The sequence below is a fragment of the Scylla paramamosain genome, unplaced genomic scaffold (assembly GCF_035594125.1).
Source record: "Scylla paramamosain isolate STU-SP2022 unplaced genomic scaffold, ASM3559412v1 Contig4, whole genome shotgun sequence".
NCBI lineage: Eukaryota > Metazoa > Arthropoda > Malacostraca > Decapoda > Portunidae > Scylla > Scylla paramamosain.
In genome coordinates this window covers 2,110,001-2,132,500 of record NW_026973669.1, presented here as the reverse complement: position 1 = coordinate 2,132,500, position 22,500 = coordinate 2,110,001, and the positions used below count along the sequence as shown (strand labels likewise).

The window sequence follows — 22,500 nt, the reverse complement described above, 5'->3', positions numbered from 1 at the left end:
TTTTTTTTTTTTACGTAATGGTAGTCTAGTTGTTTTGTGTATATGTTCACCTGTTTTTTATTTTTTATTTTTTGACGTTTTACGAGTAGTTAAGATGCGTTTTTGTGTATATCACTATTTTTATGTAATAGAAATAGCGTGATTTTTATTTATTTATTATTTTTTTATATATATTAATTTGTATGTCTTTCAACAGCACTGGTCTCAAACAGCGAGATTTATATAAAGAAAGGCCTCACCAATATACACAGGCATACATTCCTAGGTATACATAGGCCTACGCGTATACATAGTGGTATCTGTGTGGTTTGTTAGATAATACATACATACATACATGCGTACATACATACATACACTTCATTGATGCTTTTATAAATTGACACACACACACATACACACACACACGTAAAGTAGATATATACATTCATACATACATACATATTTTTAAGTATATTTAGACAGTTCAGTGTGTGTGTGTGTGTGTGTGTGTGTGTGTGTGTGTGTGTGTGTGTGTGTGTGTGTGTGTTGATCATATTCCATTACAGGGTAGACTAATGCAAGAATATTCCCCTTCATAAGAACATAACATAAGAAATAAGGGAAGCAGCAGAAGCCAGCAGGCCTACACGTGGCAGTCCCTGTATGAAATATCCCTGTCTATTTCCACCTGTCATCCCCATCCATACACCTGTCTAATCTTGTCTTAAAGCTCTCTAATGTCTTCTTCGTACGCTCTTTGCAATGTGACATCCAGCCTGAGGTATGGGGAGGAAAGAACATCAAGATACAGTTGAAATGTTAACACCCGTGCGGAGTGGATGGGCTAGGTGGAGGTGGAACAGTAGAGCTAGAGGAAGAGGAGTGGATCTTTGAAAACTAATATTTACTTCCGAATCTAACAACGAAAAAAAAAAAAAACTATTACTTGATGTATTTAACATTTGTGGGGCGCGAGTGAATGGCTGGGCTGATCGTGCTGAAGTGAAAACGTGTAAATTCTAATTAAATTCATTATGTTTCACTTCGTCTTCAAGTGAATTCACAAAAAAGAAAAAAAATCTTTACATTTACAGTGCAAATCATTGCAAAATATTCGAAATAGACATTAAAACGAATGACATTTACCCCGGGGTCTCTTCAGTAGCACAGCTTGTCTAATATAAAAACACATCATCTTTTCAGCTCCTCAGGTATATTAAATAATTCCAACTAAGTTTTCTGCACACTTAAAAGCAGCGAATCTTGGCAAAAAAATAAATAAATAAATAAGTAAATAAAAAATAATAATAATAATATTAGCACCGTAGTCGCTTTTGTTTACGATGACGTCACACAACATGGCGGAGGGAGACTGTTACTGGCGGCATTAAGGCTTATCCCACGCCTACAACTGAAATGAACTGGCATCCACCGCTGACGGCATCCTGCTGTCCTCCGCCTCACTTGTGTCTTCCTGAGGGTGACTGGCCAGCTGCCGCGCCTGTCATGCCCTCACAGCACTACCCCAGGACTCGTAAGGATCACGACATCTTCGCAGCTTAACAACAGCAACAACACATCGGCTTTCCTGGGTACCCTCAAGAGCCTGCCCTGTGGCCTTCACGACACTGTAGCGCACCAGGGTATTCCTGCTGAAGACTGGACAGCTCACCAGAATCTAAGCAGACAACCTGCCTGCCACTACCACCTCCGGGGCACTAGAGGCTGGGGCACCACTGCCTGCAAGCCACACGAAGCCCCAGCAAGAACAAGAAAGGTGAGGCCAGCAGCATGAGTGGCCAGCAGCAGCAGCAGTCAGCCTCAGGTGTGGGTAGGCTGAGTGGTGGTGGCGTGAATCAGCTGGAGACAAACAGGTGTGTCCACAGAAGAGAGGGGCAAGGATGAGTGCCAAGTGTGACAACTTTTGTGACCAGACATGGCCTTGAGTGCCGCATGCTGATATACGGGGATATTAATAATTACAAGTGTATGGACTGTGGGGAGAAATTTACCCAAAAGTGTTACCTCGCCACACACCCTGACACACACCACACACCCTGACACACACCACACACACCCTGACACACACCCTGACACACACCACACACACCACACACACCCTGACACACACCACACACACCCTGACACACACCACACACACCCTGACACACACCACACACACCCTGACACACACCACACACACCCTGACACACACCCTGACACACACCACACACACCCTGACACACACCCTGACACACACCCTGACACACACCACACACACCCTGACACACCACACACACCACACACCCTGACACACACCACACACACCCTGACACACACCCTGACACACACCACACACACCCTGACACACCACACACACCACACACACCCTGACACACACCACACACACCCTGACACACACCACACACACCACACACACCCTGACACACACCACACACACCCTGACACACACCACACACACCACACACACCCTGACACACACCACACACACCCTGACACACCACACACACCACACACCCTGACACACACCACACACACCCTGACACACACCACACACACCACACACACCCTGACACACCACACACACCACACACACCCTGACACACACCACACACACCCTGACACACACCACACACACCACACACACCCTGACACACACCACACACACCCTGACACACACCACACACACCACACACACCCTGACACACACCACACACACCCTGACACACACCACACACACCACACACACCCTGACACACACCACACACACCCTGACACACACCACACACACCCTGACACACACCACACACACCACACACACCCTGACACACGGCGCTGTTGAAACCTACAAGTGTGGTGAGTGTGGCAAGAGACACAAGAAAGTCTCACCTCACCACACACACCCTGACACACACCGGCACTGAAACCTACAAGTGTGGTGAGTGTGGCAAGAGACACACAAGAAACAGTGACATTTTGAATCCCAAGAGCCGCACCTTCAGACACACTGGGATGAGGGAGGTGGAATATGAAGAGTAGCAAGTCTTTTGGGACGAGGAATGACACTATGAGCTACTTGAGGGAGGACTTCTGATCACCAGTGTCCCTCCCCCTCCTCCCCCTCCCCTCCTCCTGTTTCAAGCGCGTCACACAGGAAAGAATGGCCGAGAAACGAGACTAGGGCTGGAAAGCTGGTAATAAGTGAGAAATGGTGTTTTTAATGAGGTTAATGGGGATAGAATGAGAGGAATAAGATTTTGTTAACAGAATATAACTTAACCTTTTAATTTGATAGTGAGTCTTCCTCTTCCTCTTCCTCCTAGCATTAATATCAGCTAGAAATTAGGTAGAACTCTTTCCTCCTCCTCCTCCTCCTCCTCCTCCTAGCATTAATATCAGCTAGAATTTAGGTATATCTCTTCCTCCTCCTCCTCCTCCTCCTCCTCCTCCTCCTCCTCCTCCTCCTCCTCCTCCTCCTAGCATTAATATCAGCTAGAATTTAGGTAGATCTCTTCCTCCTCCTCCTCCTCCTCCTCCTCCTCCTCCTCCTCCTCCTCCTCCTCCTGTAGAATTTAATGAGTTGCAGTGATATCTATATTTAAGTATTCATGTAATGTATGTATGTATGTATGTGCATATGTATGTATGTATGTATGTATATGTAGGTTTGGTATATATGCTTGCATATTCATTGTATTTTGTATGTATATCTGCTTCTTCTTCTTCTTCTTCTTCTTCTTCATCATCTTCTTCTTCTTCTTCTTCTTCTTCTTCTTCTTCTTCTTGTTTTTCTGCTTCTTCTTCTTCCTCTGTTTCTTCTTCTTCTTCTTCTTCTTCTTCTTCTTCTTCTTCTTCTTCTTCTTCTTCTTCTTCTTCTTCTTCTTCTTCTTCTTCTTCTTCTTCCTCCTCCTCTTCTGTCTTGTATAACTTTCTCCTCTCTCTCTCTCTCTCTCTCTCTCTCTCTCTCTCTCTCTCTCTCTCTCTCTCTCTCTCTCTCTCTCTCTCTCTCTCTCTCTCTCTCTCTCTCTCACAACCTAACCTAACCTTACCTTACCCCCTCCCCCCCAGGCTTGGCTAGAAGGTCTCCGAAAGATATTTCATAACAGCAGAGCGAATAATATATGTCCGTCAATGTGCCTCAAAAAACAGTAAGTGTGTGTGTGTGTGTGTGTGTGTGTGTGTGTGTGTGTGTGTGTGTGTGTGATTAGGTTAGGTTTCATTATCATTGCTATTATTATTATTGTTATTATTGTTATTTTTATTGTTGATTTGATTTCTATTTCTTTGTTTACATATTTACCTTGTGTTATTTACTTATTTACTTATATTTTTTTCATATATACTGTCTGTCTGTCTATCTGTTTTATTATTATTATTATTATTATTACTCTTATTATCATCTGTTTCTTTATATATCTTCATTTATTCAATATTTCACACAGTCCTCTTGCATCATTTATCCCGTGTCTGTCCGTATGTGCGTGCGTCGAACTCACTATCTTTTCCCTCTCTCTCTCTCTCTCTCCCTCTCGCTCTCTCTCACACGGCTCAGAAATGGCAGCTGGGTCTCAGAAAGATAACAAACAACAATAAATTAAATAATGTGTGTCCCAAGACTAACTTAATGAAGCAGTAAGTGAGGTAGCTTGCTCTCTCTCTCTCTCTCTCTCTCTCTCTCTCTCTCTCTCTCTCTCTCTCTCTCTCTCTCTCTCTCTCTCTCTCTCTCTCTCTCTCTCTCTCTCTCTCTCTCATTTCCATTGTCTTCTCTCTTTTTTATCCTCCTCCTCCTCCTCCTCCTCCTCCTCCTCCTCCTCCTCCTCCTCCTCCTCCTCCTCCTCCTCCTCCTCCTCCTCCTCCTCTTCCTCTTCCTCCTCCTCTCTTTAAAAGTCAAGAATGGAGAGATAATTATTTCCTAGTTTAACATTCTCTCTCTCTCTCTCTCTCTCTCTCTCTCTCTCTCTCTCTCTCTCTCTCTCTCTCTCTCTCTCTCTCTCTCTCTCTCTCTCTCTCTCTCTCTCTCTCTCTCTCTCTCTCTCTCTCTCTCTCTGGGTTGAATAGTAGTGAAAGTAAATATTGTAAGTAGATAGAGAACGTGTGAAAGTGAAATAGCTTTACTTTGAGTTACTTAAGTGTCTGTGTGTGTGTGTGTATCTCTCTCTCTCTCTCTCTCTCTCTCTCTCTCTCTCTCTCTCTCTCTCTCTCTCTCTCTCTCTCTCTCTCTCTCTCTCTCTAAAACCAAACACATTTTTACATAAACTAAGCTAACAAAACCTAACTTACCCCTCACCACCCACAACCTGCCCGTTCCTCCACCCCCATCACCCCTACACCCCACACCCCCTCCCCCCACAGCTGGATGAGGTTAGGAATGCAGGTGGATGCAGTAGGCAAGATTCCCGTAAAGCATCTCGTAAGAACCTTCGCGTCGGGGAAGACGGAAAAAATGGTGTACTCGTGTCTGGAAGAAATGGGTCTGCCGTCTGGAAAGGTAAAGGGGTGATGGGTGACGGGGTGTAAAGTTCATGGTTTTTTTTGGATGGAATAAGTGGAGTTTGTAATGGTTTGGTTAAGTTATGTGGTGAAAATAATGGGTTTTTGATAAGATAATGGGATTTTTAATGGTTAGTTGGTAAAATAATGAGTTTTTGATGCATTAATGGGGTTTGTAATGGTTAGGTTTGGTTAGGTGCTAAAAATAATGAGTTTTTGATGCAGTAATGGGGTTTGTAATGGTTAAGTTAGGTTAGGTGCTAAAAATAATTAGTTTTTGATGCAGTAATGGGGTTTGTAATGGTTAAGTTAGGTTGATTGGTAAAAATAATGAGTTTTTGATGCATTAATGGGGTTTGTAATGGTTAGGTTAGGTTAATTGGTAAAAATAATGAGTTTCTGATACAGTAATGGGGTTTGTAATGGTTAAGTTAGGTTAATTGATAAAAATAATGAGTTTTTGATGCAGTAAAGGGGTTTGTAATGGTTAGATTAGGTTAGGCACTAAAAATAATGAGTTTTTGATGCAGTAATGGGGTTTGTAATGGTTAGGTTTGGTTAGGTGCTAAAAATAATGAGTTTTTGATACAGTAATGGGGTTTGTAATGGTTAAGTTAGGTTAATTGGTAAAAATAATGAGTTTTTGATGCAGTAATGGGATAAGGGTATGTTTTTTTTATATAATAATTCAGGTTTTAATGGTTTTCTAATGGGTAATGGGGAAATAGATTAGTCAGTTGAATGGGGTAATGGGTGGTGGCCTGTTAGGTTAGGTAGGTGGTAAAATTAATGGGTTGTTAATAAAATAATGGGTTTCTTAATAAGGCAAATGGTTTTTAATGGATAATGTTGGTGAAATAGTTAATAGGGTTTTTTAATGGGTGATGGGTGTGTTGGTTCAATAGTTAATGGAATGGTCTTAATGGGTGCATATTTTAATGGGTGACTGAGTAAAATGATGAAAATAATGGGTATTTTAATGGGTGATGGTTATGGGTTGTGTAGTCAGTAAAAATAATGAGTCTCTCTCTCTCTCTCTCTCTCTCTCTCTCTCTCTCTCTCTCTCTCTCTCTCTCTCAGGGGGACAGCATAGAGAAAGACTCTTTTACCTTTGATAAGTTTTACAAGCTGTACCACACCATCTGCCCAAGGACGGACATTGATGAACTCTACAGCAGCATGTAAGTGTGTGCGTGTGTGTGTGTGTGTGTGTGTGTGTGTGTGTGTGTGTGTGTGTGTGTGTGTGTGTGTGTGTGTGTGTGTGTGTGTGTGTTTACCTAGTTGTATTGTGCAGAGGACAAGGCAGAGGTCAATTTGTCGTGTCTCCTTAACCACATTCATCCAGTTTGTCTTTCGGCCTGCGTACAGTGTTTGCCTCCTCCGCCTCCTCCGTCAGGTCACTCCAGGTTTCAGTGGTTCAATGCGGGGAGCTGTGTTTCTTGTTGTCGCCGGAACATTCATTCATTCTTTATTTTCTTCCCTTGCCCCCTCGTCCGTCTCTCTCCCTCCTCCATCTGCGGCAACAAGTCGTTTCTGTCCATTCTGTATTGTTCACTAATTTGTACAGTGTTGCCAGTCTCCTCTTTCTCTTCTCTCGTGTAGTGTTAGTAATCCCATCTCTTCAAGTCTCTGTAGCTTAAGTCTTTCAATTCTGGTGCTATCTTTGTCGCTATCCTCTGTGTGTGTGTGTGTGTGTGTGTGTGTGTGTGTGGGTGTGGGGGGGAGAGGCATTATATACTGATTTATCTTATTGTATCCTGGTGTGATATATCTTGTCCTAATTGTGTGTGTGGGTGCTGTGCGTGTTATTCTGTTCTGCTGTGTTTTGAATAACATATTGTGACTTAACGTAATGTAATCTTGACTCATCCTTACTTGATGTGTGTGTTGTGTTTGCCCTGCTTTGTCCTACTGTATCTTGGAGTAATGGAGCCTAACTTACCTTAATGTAACCTAATTGTATTCAGGCATAAGTTATTCTGACATAACCTAACCTGACCTGACCTAACTTAACTATACAGACTTATGCTAACATAACCTAACTTATGCTAACCTAACCTAATATAACATCCTATCCTAATGTAACCTAACCTAATATAACTTATAACCAAATGTAATCTAACCCAACCAAACCAAACTTACCATACCCTCATCTTATCCTAGTTCATCCCAACACACCCCAACCTAACCTAACCTGACCTGACCTGACCTAACCTAACCTAACCTAACCTAACATAACTTAACCTGACCTAACCTAACACACGCCAACCTAACGTAACCTAACCTAACCTAACCTAACACACCCCAACCTAACCTAACCTAACCTAACCTAACCTAACACACCCTAACCTAACCCAACCTAACCTAACCCAACCTAACCTAACCTAACCTCACCTCACCTCACCTCCCACAGCACCAAGACAGACTTCATCAGCATGGCTCAGCTTATCAACTTCATGAACGAGAAACAGCGTGATCCGAGCCTGAACGAGATTTTGTATCCTTTGTATGACGAGAAGAGATGTACCGAGATTATTACAGCTCATGAGCCCAACAAGGAGAACGTAGACAACAGTGAGTATTGGTGGTGGTGGTGGTGGTGGTGGTGGTGGTGGCTTGGGGGCATTGAGGCTATGTTAGTTAGGTTTGGGTGTGTTTTTGGTGTGTTTTGGGACGTAAAATGGGGTTTGGTAATGTTTTTGGTGTGTTTTGGGACGTAAAATGAGGTTTGGTAATGTTTTTGGTGTGTTTTGGGACGTAAAATGGGTTTGGTAATGTTTTTGGTGTGTTCTGGGACGTAAAATGAGGTTAGCTTGTGTTTTTGGTGTGTTTTGAGACGTAAAATGAGGTTTGGTAATGTTTTTGGTGTGTTTTGAGACGTAAAATGGGTTTGGTAATGTTTTTGGTGTGTTCTGGGACGTAAAATGAGGTTAGCTTGTGTTTTTGGTGTGTTTTGAGACGTAAAATGAGGTTTGGTAATGTTTTTGGTGTGTTTTGGGATGTAAAATGGGTTTGGTAATGTTTTTGGTGTGTTTTGGGACGTAAAATGAGGTTAGCTTGTGTTTTTGGTGTGTTTTGAGACGTAAAATGAGGTTTGGTAATGTTTTTGGTGTTTTGGGACGTAAAATCAGGCTGGTTGTGTTTTTTTGTGTGTTTTGGGATATAAATGGGGTTTGGTTGGGTTTGGTTGGGTTTTTGGTGCGGTTTGGGGTATGAAATAGTGTTGTTTTGGTGTTCGATGTTACACCTAAACACTAAAACACCCCAGACACACCCTAAAACACCCCAAACACCCTAACACACCCCAAACACACTCAAACACACCCTAAGCACACTCAAACACACTCCAAACACCGTAACACACCCCAAACACAGCCTAACACCCTAAACACACCCAAACACATCCTAAAACACCGCAAACACTCCGTAACACACCCCAAACGCACTCAAACACACACAAACACACCCCAAACACACTCAAACACACCCTAAACACCTTAACACACCCCAAACACCCAAACATACCCTAAGCTACCCCAAACACATACTAAACACACCCTAACACACCCCAAACACATCCCAAACATGCTCTAACACACCACAGACACACCCCAAATGGCACCTTAACTCAACCAGTCAATAACTTGCCTCCTAATCTTCTTGACTATATATTGTGTCTCTCCCTGTGCACCTACCATATCTTCCCTCTTGATTTAATGAACTAATTGTCTTTTTACCTTTATTTTCTCTTTTATATTTTTTTTATTACCTTCATTTTCTCTCGCATATATTTGTTTTTTACAGTTTCCCCTTTCCCCCCTTCCTTTTGCATCGTTTTCTACCATTTCCTGGCTTTTCCTACCTGTTTTCTTTTCCCCCTTCTTTCCTTTTACTTTTACCTTTATCTCAATTCTACCTTCTCCCCTCAGAGCGGTTTAGCAAAGACGGGTTTCTCGCTTACCTCATGTCGGACGAGAACGCGCCTGTGTTTCTGGACCGACTGGATATCTACCAGGACATGGACCAACCCCTCTCCCACTACTACATCAACTCTTCCCACAACACGTACCTCTCCGGCAGACAGTTTGGCGGGAAGTCAACAGCAGAGATGTACAGGCAGACTTTACTGGCTGGCTGCAGGTTGGTAGGGGCTGGTTTGGGTGTGTTTGGGGTGTTTTGGGGTGTTTTGGAGTGTGTTAGGGTAATTTTAGGGTGTTTTGGGGTCGGTTAGGGTAATGTTTAGGTGTTTTTGATTGGATTAGGTTAATTTAGGGTAATTTTTAAGGTGTTTTGGTTGGGTTAGGGTCATTTAGGGTAGTTTTTGGGGTGCTTTTTGTTGGTTTAGGGTATTTTTTGGGGTGTTTGGTTGGTCTAGGGTATTTTATTTTTTTCATTGGATTAGGGTATTTTTTGGGGTGATTTTTGTTTGTTTTAGGGTATTTTTTGGGTGTTTTTGGTTGGTTTAGGGTATTTTTTGGAATGGTTTTGGTTGGTTCAGGGTATTTTTCGGGATGTTTTGGACAGTTCAGGGTATTTTTTGGGGTGACTTTGGTTTGGTTAGGTTATTTTTGGGATGTTTAGGGATGTTTTTTGGTTGGGTAATTTTTGGGGTGTTTTTCATTAGGGTATTTTATTTTTGGGGGGGATGTTCTTGGTTGGTGTAGGGTGTTTTTTGCGGCATTGTGTGTTTTAATAAATTCTGGCTCACTCCCTCTTTCTATTCCTCCCTTTCTCTATGTTCCCTCTGTCACTCTCCCTCTCTCCCTTCTCTGTGTCCCTTCTTACATCTCTCCCTCCCTTCCTCTCTCAATTCCTCCCCTCTCCCTTCATTCTTCTCTCAATCTCATTCTCTCCCTGTTTCCATCCCTCTCCCTTCCTGCCTCTGTCCCTCCTCTCCCTCACTCTTTCCCTCCCTCTGTCTCTTCATCCCCACACCACACACAACATACACACACACTCATCATCCCCGCTCTCCCTCTCCCCCAACCCATGACAGGTGTGTTGAGTTGGACTGCTGGGATGGCAAGGGTGAGGACGAAGAACCGATCATCACCCACGGCAAGGCGATGTGCACGGATATCTTGTTCAAGGAGGCCATCATCGCCATCAGGGACTGTGCCTTTGTCACCTCCGACTACCCCATCATTCTGTCCTTCGAGAACCACTGTTGTAAGAAGCAGCAGTACAAGTTGGCAAAGTACTGTGATGAGTACTTTGGTGACCTGCTGTCCAAGGAAGCCTTGCCTGATAGCCCGGTATGTGGGGTTACGTTACGTTAGGTTAGATTAGGTTAGGTTACATTAGGTTACGTTATGTTACGTTACGTTATGTTACGTTAAGTTAGGTTAGGTTAGGTTACATTAGGTTAGGTTAGGTTTTGGGTGTTTAGGTTAGGCTTTGTTAGGTTACGTTAGGTTAGGTTAGGTTTTGTTAGGTTAGGTTATGTTAGGTTAGGTTAGATTTTGTTAGGTTAGGTTACGTTAGGTTAGGTTAGGTTTTGTTTTGTTTTGTTAGGTTAGGTTAGGTTTTGTTAGGTTGGGTTAGGTTTTGTTAGGTTAGGTTAGGTTTTGGGGTGTTTTCTGAGTAATTGATGTTTACTAGTTTGTAAAGGTGTTTTTTGTGAGTTTCAAAGCTGAGTTAGGTAAGTTAGGTTAAATTAGATTACATTACATTAGTTTAGATTATGCTATTTTAGTAGGTTAGGTTTTGGGTTAAGTTAGGTTAGGTTTTTGGGTGTTTTTTGTGTATAACTGGTATTTATTGGTTAATAAAGATGTTTTTTGTGAGTTACAAAGCTCAAATCGGTTACATAGGTACATTTTTTGTGGCCTTAAGGCGTCAAATACTATTCTTTTCCTTTTATTTTTGTTTAATATTCTGTGAAGGTTTTTTTTAAGTGTCAGACCTCAGTTACTTGTAGGAATTTCAGAGCCTTGATTAAATTACCCCCTGAAACAGCACCTTGAATGCCTCCTAATCTTACAGTTAGTTCCTGGACAGCCCCTGCCTTCACCCAACCAGCTGAAATACAAAATCCTGATTAAGAACAAACGACTGAAGGCTGAGGTGGAGAAACAAGAGCTGGAGCTGTTTCTCAAGGGTCAGCTGGACCTGGTGGATGATGAGGATGCCAAGGAGGATGCTTCCCAGCCCACCGCACAGCCCAAGGAGCCCAAGGTATTAGGGGGCGGGTATTAGGGGTATTAGGGGGTATTAAGTTAGGTTTCGTTTTGGTATGTATGGTAGTTTTGTAAGTGTCTGTGTGTGTGTCTGTTATAATGTAATAAAGAAACAAGCAATTTAAGAAAGAAATGAGAAAAAGAAATGCTTGTAATCTTATTCTTCTGTGTGTGTGTGTGTGTGTGTGTGTGTGTGTGTGTGTGTGTGTGTGTGTGTAAGATATATGTAATAAAAAAATGAGAAAAAAGATGAATAGTAATGATAATGATAATAATAATAGTAATTCTAATTTGTGTGTGTGTGTGTGTGTGTGTGTGTGTGTGTGTGTGTGTGTGTGTGTGTGTGTGTGTGTGTGTGTGTGTGTTGTTACATAGATATGATGATAAAAACAAACAGAATATTTAAGAAAACACTAGCAACTCTGTCCTCCTGTGTTTGTTTGTCTGTCTGTCTGTCTGTCTGTCTGTCTGTCTGTCTGTCTGTCTGCCCTGCCTTCCTGTGTGTGTGTGTGTGTGTGTGTGTGTGTGTGTGTGTGTGTGTGTGTGTGTGTGTGTGTGTGTGTGTGTGTGTGTGTCCCCAAGGGTTTAAGATGGAATACAAATAAAAAAAACAATATAATAAAAAAATCTGAGGGTAAGTCAAAGAAAACAGACGCATAAATACAAACACACACACAAAAACGTGATTTTAAAGAATGAAAAAAACAAAAATAACGTCAAATAAAGAAAAACAAAGAAGAAAAATAAAGAAGAAATAAAGGAAAAAACAGAAAACAAGACATAGATTGAAAATAAATGAAAAAATGAAAGAAATTGATAAAAAAACATTAAGAAAAAATATTGAAAAGAATAAATGAGACAGAGAGAGAGAGAGAGAGAGAGAGAGAGAGAGAGAGAGAGAGAGAACCAAATACACAAACAAAAATGAAAGAAATTGATAAAAAAACATTAAGAAAAAATATTGAAAAGAATAAATGAGAGAGAGAGAGAGAGAGAGAGAGAGAGAGAGAGAGAGAGAGAGAGAGAGAGAGAGAGAGAGAGAGAACCAAATACACAAACACTTTCTCAAATTTCCTTTAACCTCTATCTAAATGTGTGCGTTTGTGTGTTTGTACGTTTGTTTCACCCCACAACATACATGAGTGTACATGTGTATGTATGTTTTTATGTCCATACGTGTCATTAAAATCTGTATGTGCGTTTGTGTATGTTTTTTTTCTAATATCTCAATGTGTGTGTGTGTGTTTGTGTGTGCCTGTGTGTGTGTGTGTGCGTGTTTCTGCCCTCTCGGAACCAGTGTGGCGGAGAATTTACTCAGTGTTAAGTATGAATGTGTTATTGATGTATTTCTAGGTGTATTTTTTAGCCCTCCCCAGTCCCTCCACCCCTTCCCTTATGCTAAATATACTAAGATCTTTCTACTGTATTTTCTTCAAGTAGCAAAGGCTGGTAGGTTTGCAAGGGGGCATCTTGTATTCTGTGACACCTCTGGCTGCATCTCCACTTTTTTTCAAAGGCTCCAGTTGAAAGTAAATGTGTTTTAAGGGTGTTTTTATAGTTGTAGTGATAGATTAACAACTTTTCTACATTATTAACTGGAGACACACTCTTGAGAACCTCCACTACTTTCCCAAGATGAAGTGACACACAGGTTTTTAAGGGTGTTTTTATGGTTCTAGTGATAGATTAACAACTTTTCTACATTATTAACTGGAGACACTCTTGAGAACCTCCACTACTTTCCAAAGGCTGTAGTTGAAGTGACACACGGGTTTTTAAGGGTGTTTTTACGGTTGTAGTGACAGATTAACAACATTTCTGCATCATTAACAGGAGAAACACTCTTGAGAACCTCCACTACTTTCCAAAGGCTGTAGTTGGAGTGACACAAGTTTTGAAGGGTGTTTTTATAGTTCAAGTGACAGATTAACATTTCTACATCATCATCAGGAGAAACACTCTTGAGAACCTCCACTACTTTCCAAAGGCTGTAGTTGAAGTGACACACGGGTTTTTAAGGGTGTTTTTATAGTTGTGGTGATAGATTAACAACTTTTCTACATTATTAACTGGAGACACACTCTTGAGAACCTCCACTACTTTCCCATAGCTGTAATTGAAGTGACACACAGGTTTTTAAGGGTGTTTTTATGGTTCTAGTGATAGATTAACAACTTTTCTACATTATTAACTGGAGAAACACTCTTGAGAACCTCCACTACTTTCCCAAGGCTGTAGTTGAAGTGACACAGGTTTTTAAGGGTGTTTTTACGGTTGTAGTGACAGATTAACAACTTATCTGCATCATTAACAGGAGAAAACACTCTTGAGAACCTCCACTACTTTTCAAAGGCTGTAGTTGAAGTGACATGGGTTTTTAAGGGTGTTTTAACAGTTTTAGTGGACAGATTAACAACATTTCTGCATTATTAACAGCAGAAAACACTCTTGAGAACCTCCACTATTTTCCAAAAGGCTGTAGTTGAAATGACACAAGTTTTGAAGGGTGTTTTTATAGTTCAAGTGACAGATTAACAACATTTCTACATCATCAACAGCAGAAACATTCTTGAGAACCTCCACTACTTTCCAAAGGCTGTAGTTGAAGTGACACACGGGTTTTTAAGGGTGTTTTTACAGTTCTAGTGACAGATTAACAACATTGCTACATCATCAACAGCAGAAACACTCTTGAGAACCTCCACTACTTTCCAAAGGCTGTAGTTGAAGTGACATGGGTTTTTAAGGGTGTTTTTATAGTTCAAGTGACAGATTAACAACATTTCTACATCATCAACAGGAGAAACACTCTTGAGAACCTCCACTACTTTCCAAAGGCTGTAGTTGAAGTGACACACGGGTTTTTAAGTGTGTTTTTACGGTTGTAGTGACAGATTAACAACATTTCTACATCATCAACAGCAGAAACACTCTTGAGAACCTCCACTACTTTCCAAAGGCTGTAGTTGAAGTGACATGGGTTTTGAAGGGTGTTTTTACAGTTGTAGTGACAGATTAACAACATTTCTACATCATCAACAGGAGAAACACTCTTGAGAACCTCCACTACTTTCCAAAGGCTGTAGTTGAAGTGACACACGGGTTTTTAAGGGTGTTTTTATAGTTCAAGTGACAGATTAACAACATTGCTACATCATCAACAGCAGAAACACTCTTGAGAACCTCCAATACTTTCCAAAGGCTGTAGTTGAAGTGACATGGGTTTTGAAGGGTGTTTTTATAGTTCAAGTGACAGATTAACAACATTGCTACATTACCAACAGCAGAAACACTCTTGAGAGCCTGACCAGTCATCTGCGTGACCTCAGAAACACACACTCCACACAGGGGCTGCCACGTGTAGGCCTGGTGGCTTCCTGCACCAACCCTTGTGTTTTTGTGTCATTAAAGCTTATGTTGGCAGCAAGAAGTGTACATTAATGAAAATCTGAATATATTTAGCTTCTTTCCCAGCCATAACACAGCAGGAAGATATTAGTGTGTGTAGTTTAAATTTTGTCCCTCTTATTCTCCCTCCCTCCCTCCCTCCCTCTCTCCCTCCCTTAGGCAATATGCAGAAAGGTTTGTTTGTATTGACTGTACCCTAACCTCTCTCTCTCTCTCTCTCTCTCTCTCTCTCTCTCATCTCTCATCTCTCTCTCTCTCTCCTCTCTCTCTCTCTCTCTCTCTCTCTCTCTCTCTCTCTCTCTCTCTCTCTCTCTCTCTCTCTCTCTCTCTCTCTCTCTCCTACCCACTCCTCTCCTCTCCTCTACTCTCCTTTCCTTTCCTCTCCTCTCCCTCTCCTCTCCTCTCCTCTCCTCTCCTCTCCTCCCTCTCCTCCCTCTTCTCTTCTCTTCTCTTCTTTCCTCTCCTCTCCTCTCCTCTCCTCTCCTCTCCTCTCCTCTCCCTCTCCTGACCTCTCCTGACCTCCCTACACCTAACCAGACCAACAATACCACCTTCAACCACCACCTCAATCACCACCACCACCACTACCACCACCACGACCACCACCACCACCACCCCAGTGTCCCAGCCTTCCCTAGAGGATGACAAACCCTTAACAGCTGAGGAGCGGGCCTTCCTCTACTACCAGTACACAGGGGCTACCACTCATGTCCACCCTGTTCTGTCTTCCTATGTGAATTATTGTCAGCCAGTCAAATTCCAAGGGTTTGATGTTGCACAAGGTAAGTTGAATGTCTAGTGGCTCTTCTGGCTGTTGCTGGTGTTGTGTGTGTTGCGTGTGTTTCATCTGCCTTGTTTGGGCTGGTTCTTTGGGGCTAGTTTTGGGCTGTTTTTATGGGATTTTTGGCTTGTTTTTTTGGGCTTCTTTTTTTTGCATGTTTTTGGGCTGTTTTTGAATGCCTGCTTATCTTGTCTTGCATTTTTAGTCTGCTTAAGGTTTGGTTTAGGGTCTTGTTTGTGTATGTGTGTGCTTGTTTGTTTGTTTGTTTGTTTGTTTGTTTTGGATATATGCTTATCTTTTCCCATCTTTCTCCTTCTGTCTCATAGTTTGTTTGGGGTTCTTTGTATGTGTGTGTGTGTGTGTGTGTGTGTGTGTGTGTGTGTGTGTGTGTGTGTGTGTGTGTGTGTTTCTAGTGCTTTTTAATTTTTCAGTGCCCCTTTCTCTCTCTCTCTCTCTCTCTCTCTCTCTCTCTCTCTCTCTCTCTCTCTCTCTCTCTCTCTCTCTCTCTCTCTCTCTCTCTCTCTCTCTCTCTCTGTTGTAGTTTGCTTGGGGTGTACGCGTGTGTGTGTATACATGTGTGTGTGTGTGTGCGTGCGTGTGTTTTTTTTTATTTGTATTTCTCTCACAGTGTTTTATAAGTTAGTTCTTATGCTCAGATGGTTTTCATTGTTCATTTCTTCCTGTGTTAATATGCAATGGTTTCCTCTTGTAACACACACACACACACACCCACGCACAGGTCCAGCTCTCCCCCAGCTTGGTCTCCCCCACACACACGCTTCCCTGGGTATTGTTTATCTCTCGGAATCATTACCCTCTCTATGTTTTGTTTTCCTGTTAATTTGTTTTCGCTGATAAGTTTCTTGGGCGCCCTCCTGAAATTACTGAGTTATTTGTTGAGTTTATTCAAATATTTACCCTTGACAGTGACTTACAATTTGGGGTGTAAAGGGTTATAGTCTTCCTACTTGTTCTTTTAAACTTTGAACGAACCATCATTAAAAAAAAGCTTAAGGTATCCGTAGCTCAGAAATTCTTATAAAACACCGAGAAAAAACAAAAAAACGTGATCGTGTAAGCTGAGATGCATAAGTGTGTTTGTTTATGGTGTTTTTTGTTTGTTTTTTTTTCTTCTTTTTTTCTGGGGTTGTGTTTTGTTAGTAATTGTGTGTTTGTGTTTGCTTCACCTTGCCTGCTGTGTGTGCTTGCTTGCTTGCTTGCTTGCTTCTTGTGTGTGTCTGTTTGTTTTTTGTGTTTATTTTTCCTCCATTTTCCTGCTTCTAACTTGACTTAATCTAACCTAACCTAATCTAACCTAACCTAACCTAACCAAACCAAACCAAACCAAACCCAACCTAGCCTAACCTAACCTAACCTAACCCAACCTAACCTAACCTAATCTAACCTAACCTAACCTAACCTAACCCAACCCAACCTAACCTAACCTAACCTTACCTAGCCTAACCAACCTAACCTAACCTAACCTAACCTAACCTAACCTAACCCAACCTAACCCAACCTAACCTAACCTAACCCAACCTAACCTAACCTAACCTAACCTAACCTAACCTAACCCAACCTAACTTAACCATACCAAACTTGATCTGACCTGACCTGAATATTTTAGCCTGATCTCCCTGTTTGTTGTGTATTGTGTTTGTTTGTATGCACTGTGTATGTTTGTTTACATTTGTTTCTGTATTTCTTTGGGTTTGTTTGTATGTTTCGATTTATTTGCATGTGGTGTTTGTATGTTTGTGTGTTTGCATGTGCTGTTTGTATGTTTGTTTGTTTGCATGCTTGTGTTCGTATGTTTGTTTGTTTTTGCATGTGTATTTATTATGGTGACTTCTTTTTCCTGTTTTTTTTTCATATTTTCTTTGTTTTCTTTGTTTTATTTCCATTTTCTATGTTTCTTTCTTTGATCGTTTGTAAAAAAAAAATGTATCCCTTATTTTCTCCCTCCTCAAATTTATTCCATGTCTCCTTTTCTTTTTTATTTTTCGTATCACCTCATCCCTTCTCCCAAACACACCCAAACACCCCAAACACGCTCAAAACACCAAAACACTCTCATATACACCTGAACACTCTTACATACTGATAAAATACACCCAAAACACACCAAATCACTCCCAAAACACCTTGTACACCCCCAAACCACATCAAAACACACCAAAACACTCCCAAACCACACCAAAACACTTCCAAACACCCCAAAACACTCTTGCACACCCCCAAACCACACCAAAACACACCAAACCACACCAAAACACTCCCAAACAACTTGCATACCCCCAAACCACACCAAAAACACACCAAAACACCCCTATTCCCTTCCAAACTACTCGTTTTCCGGCAAAAAACACCCAACACCCGTCAAAACACACCCAAAAACACCCCACATGATCCCTAAACACAGCCAGAAGAAGTACCACAAGAGGGAGCTGCACCAGAGCCCCCCAAGTACTCGGGCACTTCTTTGACAAACATTCACCCCTGGCTGTCGTCAATGATCAACTATGCTCAGCCTGTCCACTTCAATGGCTTCGAAGTGGCTGAAGGTAAACTGTAGGATGTAGGGAGGGTGTAGGTAATGTATAGGGGTGTAGGGTGTAGATGTAGGTAGTGTAGGGAAGGTGTAGGTGTCAATATACGTTTTCTAGGGTGTAGGTCTAACTAAGGGTGTTTTTCTAGGGCTTAAGGTGTAAATAGAGTGTAGGTAGGGTGTAGTGAGAATGCATATAATGGTATTTTTTAGGGTGTAGGTGTTGATAGGGGTGTAGGGAGGGTGTAGCTGAAAATAGGGACTTTTTTTAGGGTGTAGGTGTAGAGAGGGACAACTTTCTGGGTGTAAATTCTTCAATAGGGTGATTTTAGGTGTTTGTATTAAGGTATAAGTGTGTTAGGGTAGTTTTTAGGGTGTTTTTAGGGTGTAGTTGGAGATATGGTCTTTTCTAGGGTGTAAATGTAGACATGAACAAGTTTCAGGGTGTAGATGCATTAATAAGGTGTTTTTAGGTGTTTCTGCTAGAATGTGAATATGTGAGGATTGCGTGGGCTGTTGTTTAGGGTGTTTTTAGGGTATATATCAGTAGGGTGTATTAGTTAAGATGAGCTTACATATTTTAGGGCAAGGTAATATATTTCTTGGTGTATTTTAGGGCATAGTATTGTATTTCAGGGAAGATACTGTGTCTTAGGGCTATGTAATGTGTTTTTTGGTGTATTTTACAGAAAGGTTACGTATTGTAGGGAAAACAAGTGTATTTTAGGCATATTTCAGGGAAGATACTGTGATTTAGGTCTATGTAATGTGTTTTCGATGTATTCTAAAGCTAGGTCATGTATTGTAAGGGGAAACGAGTGGAAGATACTGTGATTTAGGTCTATGTAATGTGTTTTCGATGTATTCTAAAGCTAGGTAATGTATTGTAAAGGAACCGAGTGTATTTTAGGCATATATTAGGGAAGATACTGTGATTTAGATGTATTTTAGGAGATTATTGTATTTTAAGTATAATTTATGGAAGCTACTGTATTTTAGGTATGTTTTAGTGTATTTTAGGTATGTTTTAGGGGAAGTTAGTGCATTTTAGGTGAAACTAATGTATTATAGGTATTTTGCAATATATATGTAGGACTGTATTTCAAGTCAAGTTGTATTTTTTCCGAGGTACTGTATTTCTTAAGGTATACAGTAGTAATATACAAATTAACCGCGTATTCCGAAGGCGCATTGCTCTTTACGTATAGCTGTCGCGTATGCAGCCTTGCGTATTACTGTCCTGCATTACGTATGAAGGATGCTCATCACACACGGCGAATTATACAGATACAGGATAAAAATTTTGAGTTATGTATAGAACTGCATAAATATACATACATACATACATACATACATACAAATTTGTCCATGTTTTAGGTATGAAAGATATTATACATAATGAATTATACAGGATGAGAATTTGAGGTTATGTATATAACTATTTAGCTATACATACATACATACATACATACATACATACTTGCTCACATACACATTAATATTTTACTTTTGAAAGCTATTATATGCAAAATGAATTATACGTATACATAATAATAATTTGAGGTCATATATACAATTACATACCTATACATACATACATACATACATATATACATACTGGTATACATAAAAAATAGATTATACATATACGTAATTAAAATTTATGTAAGGTTATATACATACATACATACATATGCCTTTCAATATATTTACGTCAAGTTGAGGTAAGTTTCTGTACGTAATTCTTTGTATATTTTTTTCATTTATTCATTCTCTTTTTCAACTTTGCTTGTTTTGTTTGTTTGTTTGTTTGTTTGCTTGTTTGTTTGTTTGTTTGCTTGTTTGGTGGTAGTTTGTTGTATCATTTGCTTGCCTGCTTGTTTGTTTGTTTGTTTATTTGTTTGTATTTGATTGCATGTTTTGTTTGTGTGAATAGAGTGTGCAGGTGTTGATTTGAATATATACAAACAAACACACACACACACACACACACACACACACACACACACACACACACACACACACACACACACACACACACACACACACATCACAACACACCAAAACCTCAAATAAACACCTCAATTACACCAACAAACAGTCCAAACACATCCAAACATTTGAAACACCAGAAATACACCCAAAAACACCAAAACACACCCAAAGGAAAATAAAACACACACACACACACACACACACACACACACACACACACACACACACACACACACACACACACACACACAGCAATCACTAATATCCGTATAACCTAACTAACAAAAACAATCCCTCCTCCTCCTCCTCCTCCTCCTCCTCCTCCTGCTCCTCCTCCTCCTCCTCCTCCTCCTTGCAGAGAAGAACATTCATCACAACATGTCCTCCTTCTCGGAAACGGTTGGGCTGGGTTACCTCAAAACGCAAGCCATCGAATTCGTCAATTACAACAAACGGCAGATGTCCAGAATTTATCCCAAGGGTGCACGTGTCGACTCCTCTAACTACATGCCCCAGGTGTGTTCGTGTGTGTGTGTGTGTGTGTGTGTGTGTGTGTGTGTGTGTGTGTGTGTGTGTGTGTGTGCGTTCAAAATGGTGAAGGTACAAGTGTCAGGGATAGATTACATCACTTCATAGTCCTCAAGTTTGAATTAGCTTTGTTTTTTCACAGTTCTAGGGTAAATGGTGTGTTTGGGTGTGTTTTCGGGTGTTTTGGAGTGTTTTGGGGTGTTTTTGGTGTGTTTGTTTTGGAGTGTTTGTGGGGGAGGATTTGGATATGTTTGGGGTGTTTGTGGTGTGTTTGAGTGTGTTGGGGTGTGTTTTGGTATGTTTCGGAGTGTTTACGGTGTGTTTGGGTGTATTTATAAGGTGTTTTGGGTGTGTTTTTGTGTCTGGATAAGTTTTTGGACGTGTTTGTGTGTTTTGGGGGTGTTTGGATACCTTTTGCATGTGTGTGAATATTTTCTGTTTGTGTGCATGCATGTGTGTATGTGTGTGAGTGTGTATGTGTGCGTATGGTACGTTTGAATAAGTTTTGAGTGCCTTCTGGGTCACACCACCTAACCTAACCTAACCAGACACCCCATACGTGCAGGTCTTCTGGAATGCCGGCTGCCAGATGGTGTCACTTAACTTCCAGACATCAGATCTACCTATGCAGTTGAACCAGGGCAAGTTTGAGTACAACGGAGGGTGTGGGTACTTGCTCAAGCCAGATTTCATGAGGAGACAAGACAGGACGTTCGATCCCTTTGCAGAGTCCCCAGTGGATGGCGTGATTGCTGCCCAGGTTGCTGTGACGGTACGTTTTGTCTGTTTGTTTGCCCGTTTGGTGGGTTGGCTGTGTTTTAGTGTGTGATGTCAAAAAAAACACTCATGGCTGCTCAAGATTTTGTCCTTAAATAAAAAGGGTAATAAAACACCATGAACACCCATAAAACACTTCAAACACCCCTTATAACACTTCAAACACCCCTTACAACACCGCAAACACCCATAAAACACTTCAAACACCCCTTACAACACTTCAAACACCCCTTACAACACCGCAAACACCCATAAAACACTTCAAAACACCCATAAACATCTCAGACAAACACCCAAGATTATATCCTTAAATGTTAATAAAACACGTCAAACACCTTAATTAAAACACACACACACTGACACACACACGAGATTATGTTCATAACTTCAATAAAACGGCTAACCTCAAACACTGTCAAACACTGAAATACTCCTTACAAACTCACCCAAACACAAAATAATGCATAAACACATACCCTCCCTAAAAAAAACACATAAAAAAACAGCACAAGACACCCAAAACACATGTAAAACAGACCAAAAACACATTCACAAAAAAAAACACATATTAAACATACAAAAAACCTTTCAAAACACCCCACTAGCATCACAAACACCCCAAAACACATGAAAACACCACACACACACACACACATCCACCAACATCAAACAAACATCGAAACATAAAAAACTCCCCAAAACACCCCTTAAACACCTTCAAAACATTTCTAAACACCTCAAAAAACATGTACCCCTTTAAAAAACGCTTAAAAAAACACTCAGGTACACTCCAA

General features: G+C 41.0%; 1 protein-coding gene across 4 annotated transcripts in view; it reads left to right on the top strand.

Annotated features, from left to right (window-relative positions):
• The window catches only part of LOC135096482 (1-phosphatidylinositol 4,5-bisphosphate phosphodiesterase-like), a 63,237-nt gene that overhangs the window by 23,543 nt on the left and 17,194 nt on the right, over window positions 1-22,500 (top strand). For 3 of the 4 annotated variants that reach the window (XM_063997984.1, XM_063997987.1, XM_063997986.1), the window contains 10 exons: window positions 4,553-4,632; window positions 5,353-5,488; window positions 6,571-6,671; window positions 7,904-8,064; window positions 9,420-9,630; window positions 10,487-10,745; window positions 11,476-11,667; window positions 18,281-18,422; window positions 20,760-20,917; window positions 21,495-21,701. In XM_063997984.1, coding sequence (XP_063854054.1) covers window positions 4,553-4,632; window positions 5,353-5,488; window positions 6,571-6,671; window positions 7,904-8,064; window positions 9,420-9,630; window positions 10,487-10,745; window positions 11,476-11,667; window positions 18,281-18,422; window positions 20,760-20,917; window positions 21,495-21,701 — 1,647 coding nt within the window. Of the gene's footprint in view, window positions 1-4,068; window positions 4,149-4,552; window positions 4,633-5,352; window positions 5,489-6,570; window positions 6,672-7,903; window positions 8,065-9,419; window positions 9,631-10,486; window positions 10,746-11,475; window positions 11,668-18,280; window positions 18,423-20,759; window positions 20,918-21,494; window positions 21,702-22,500 lie in introns of all 4 variants that reach the window. The other variant, XM_063997985.1, reaches the window with a different exon arrangement.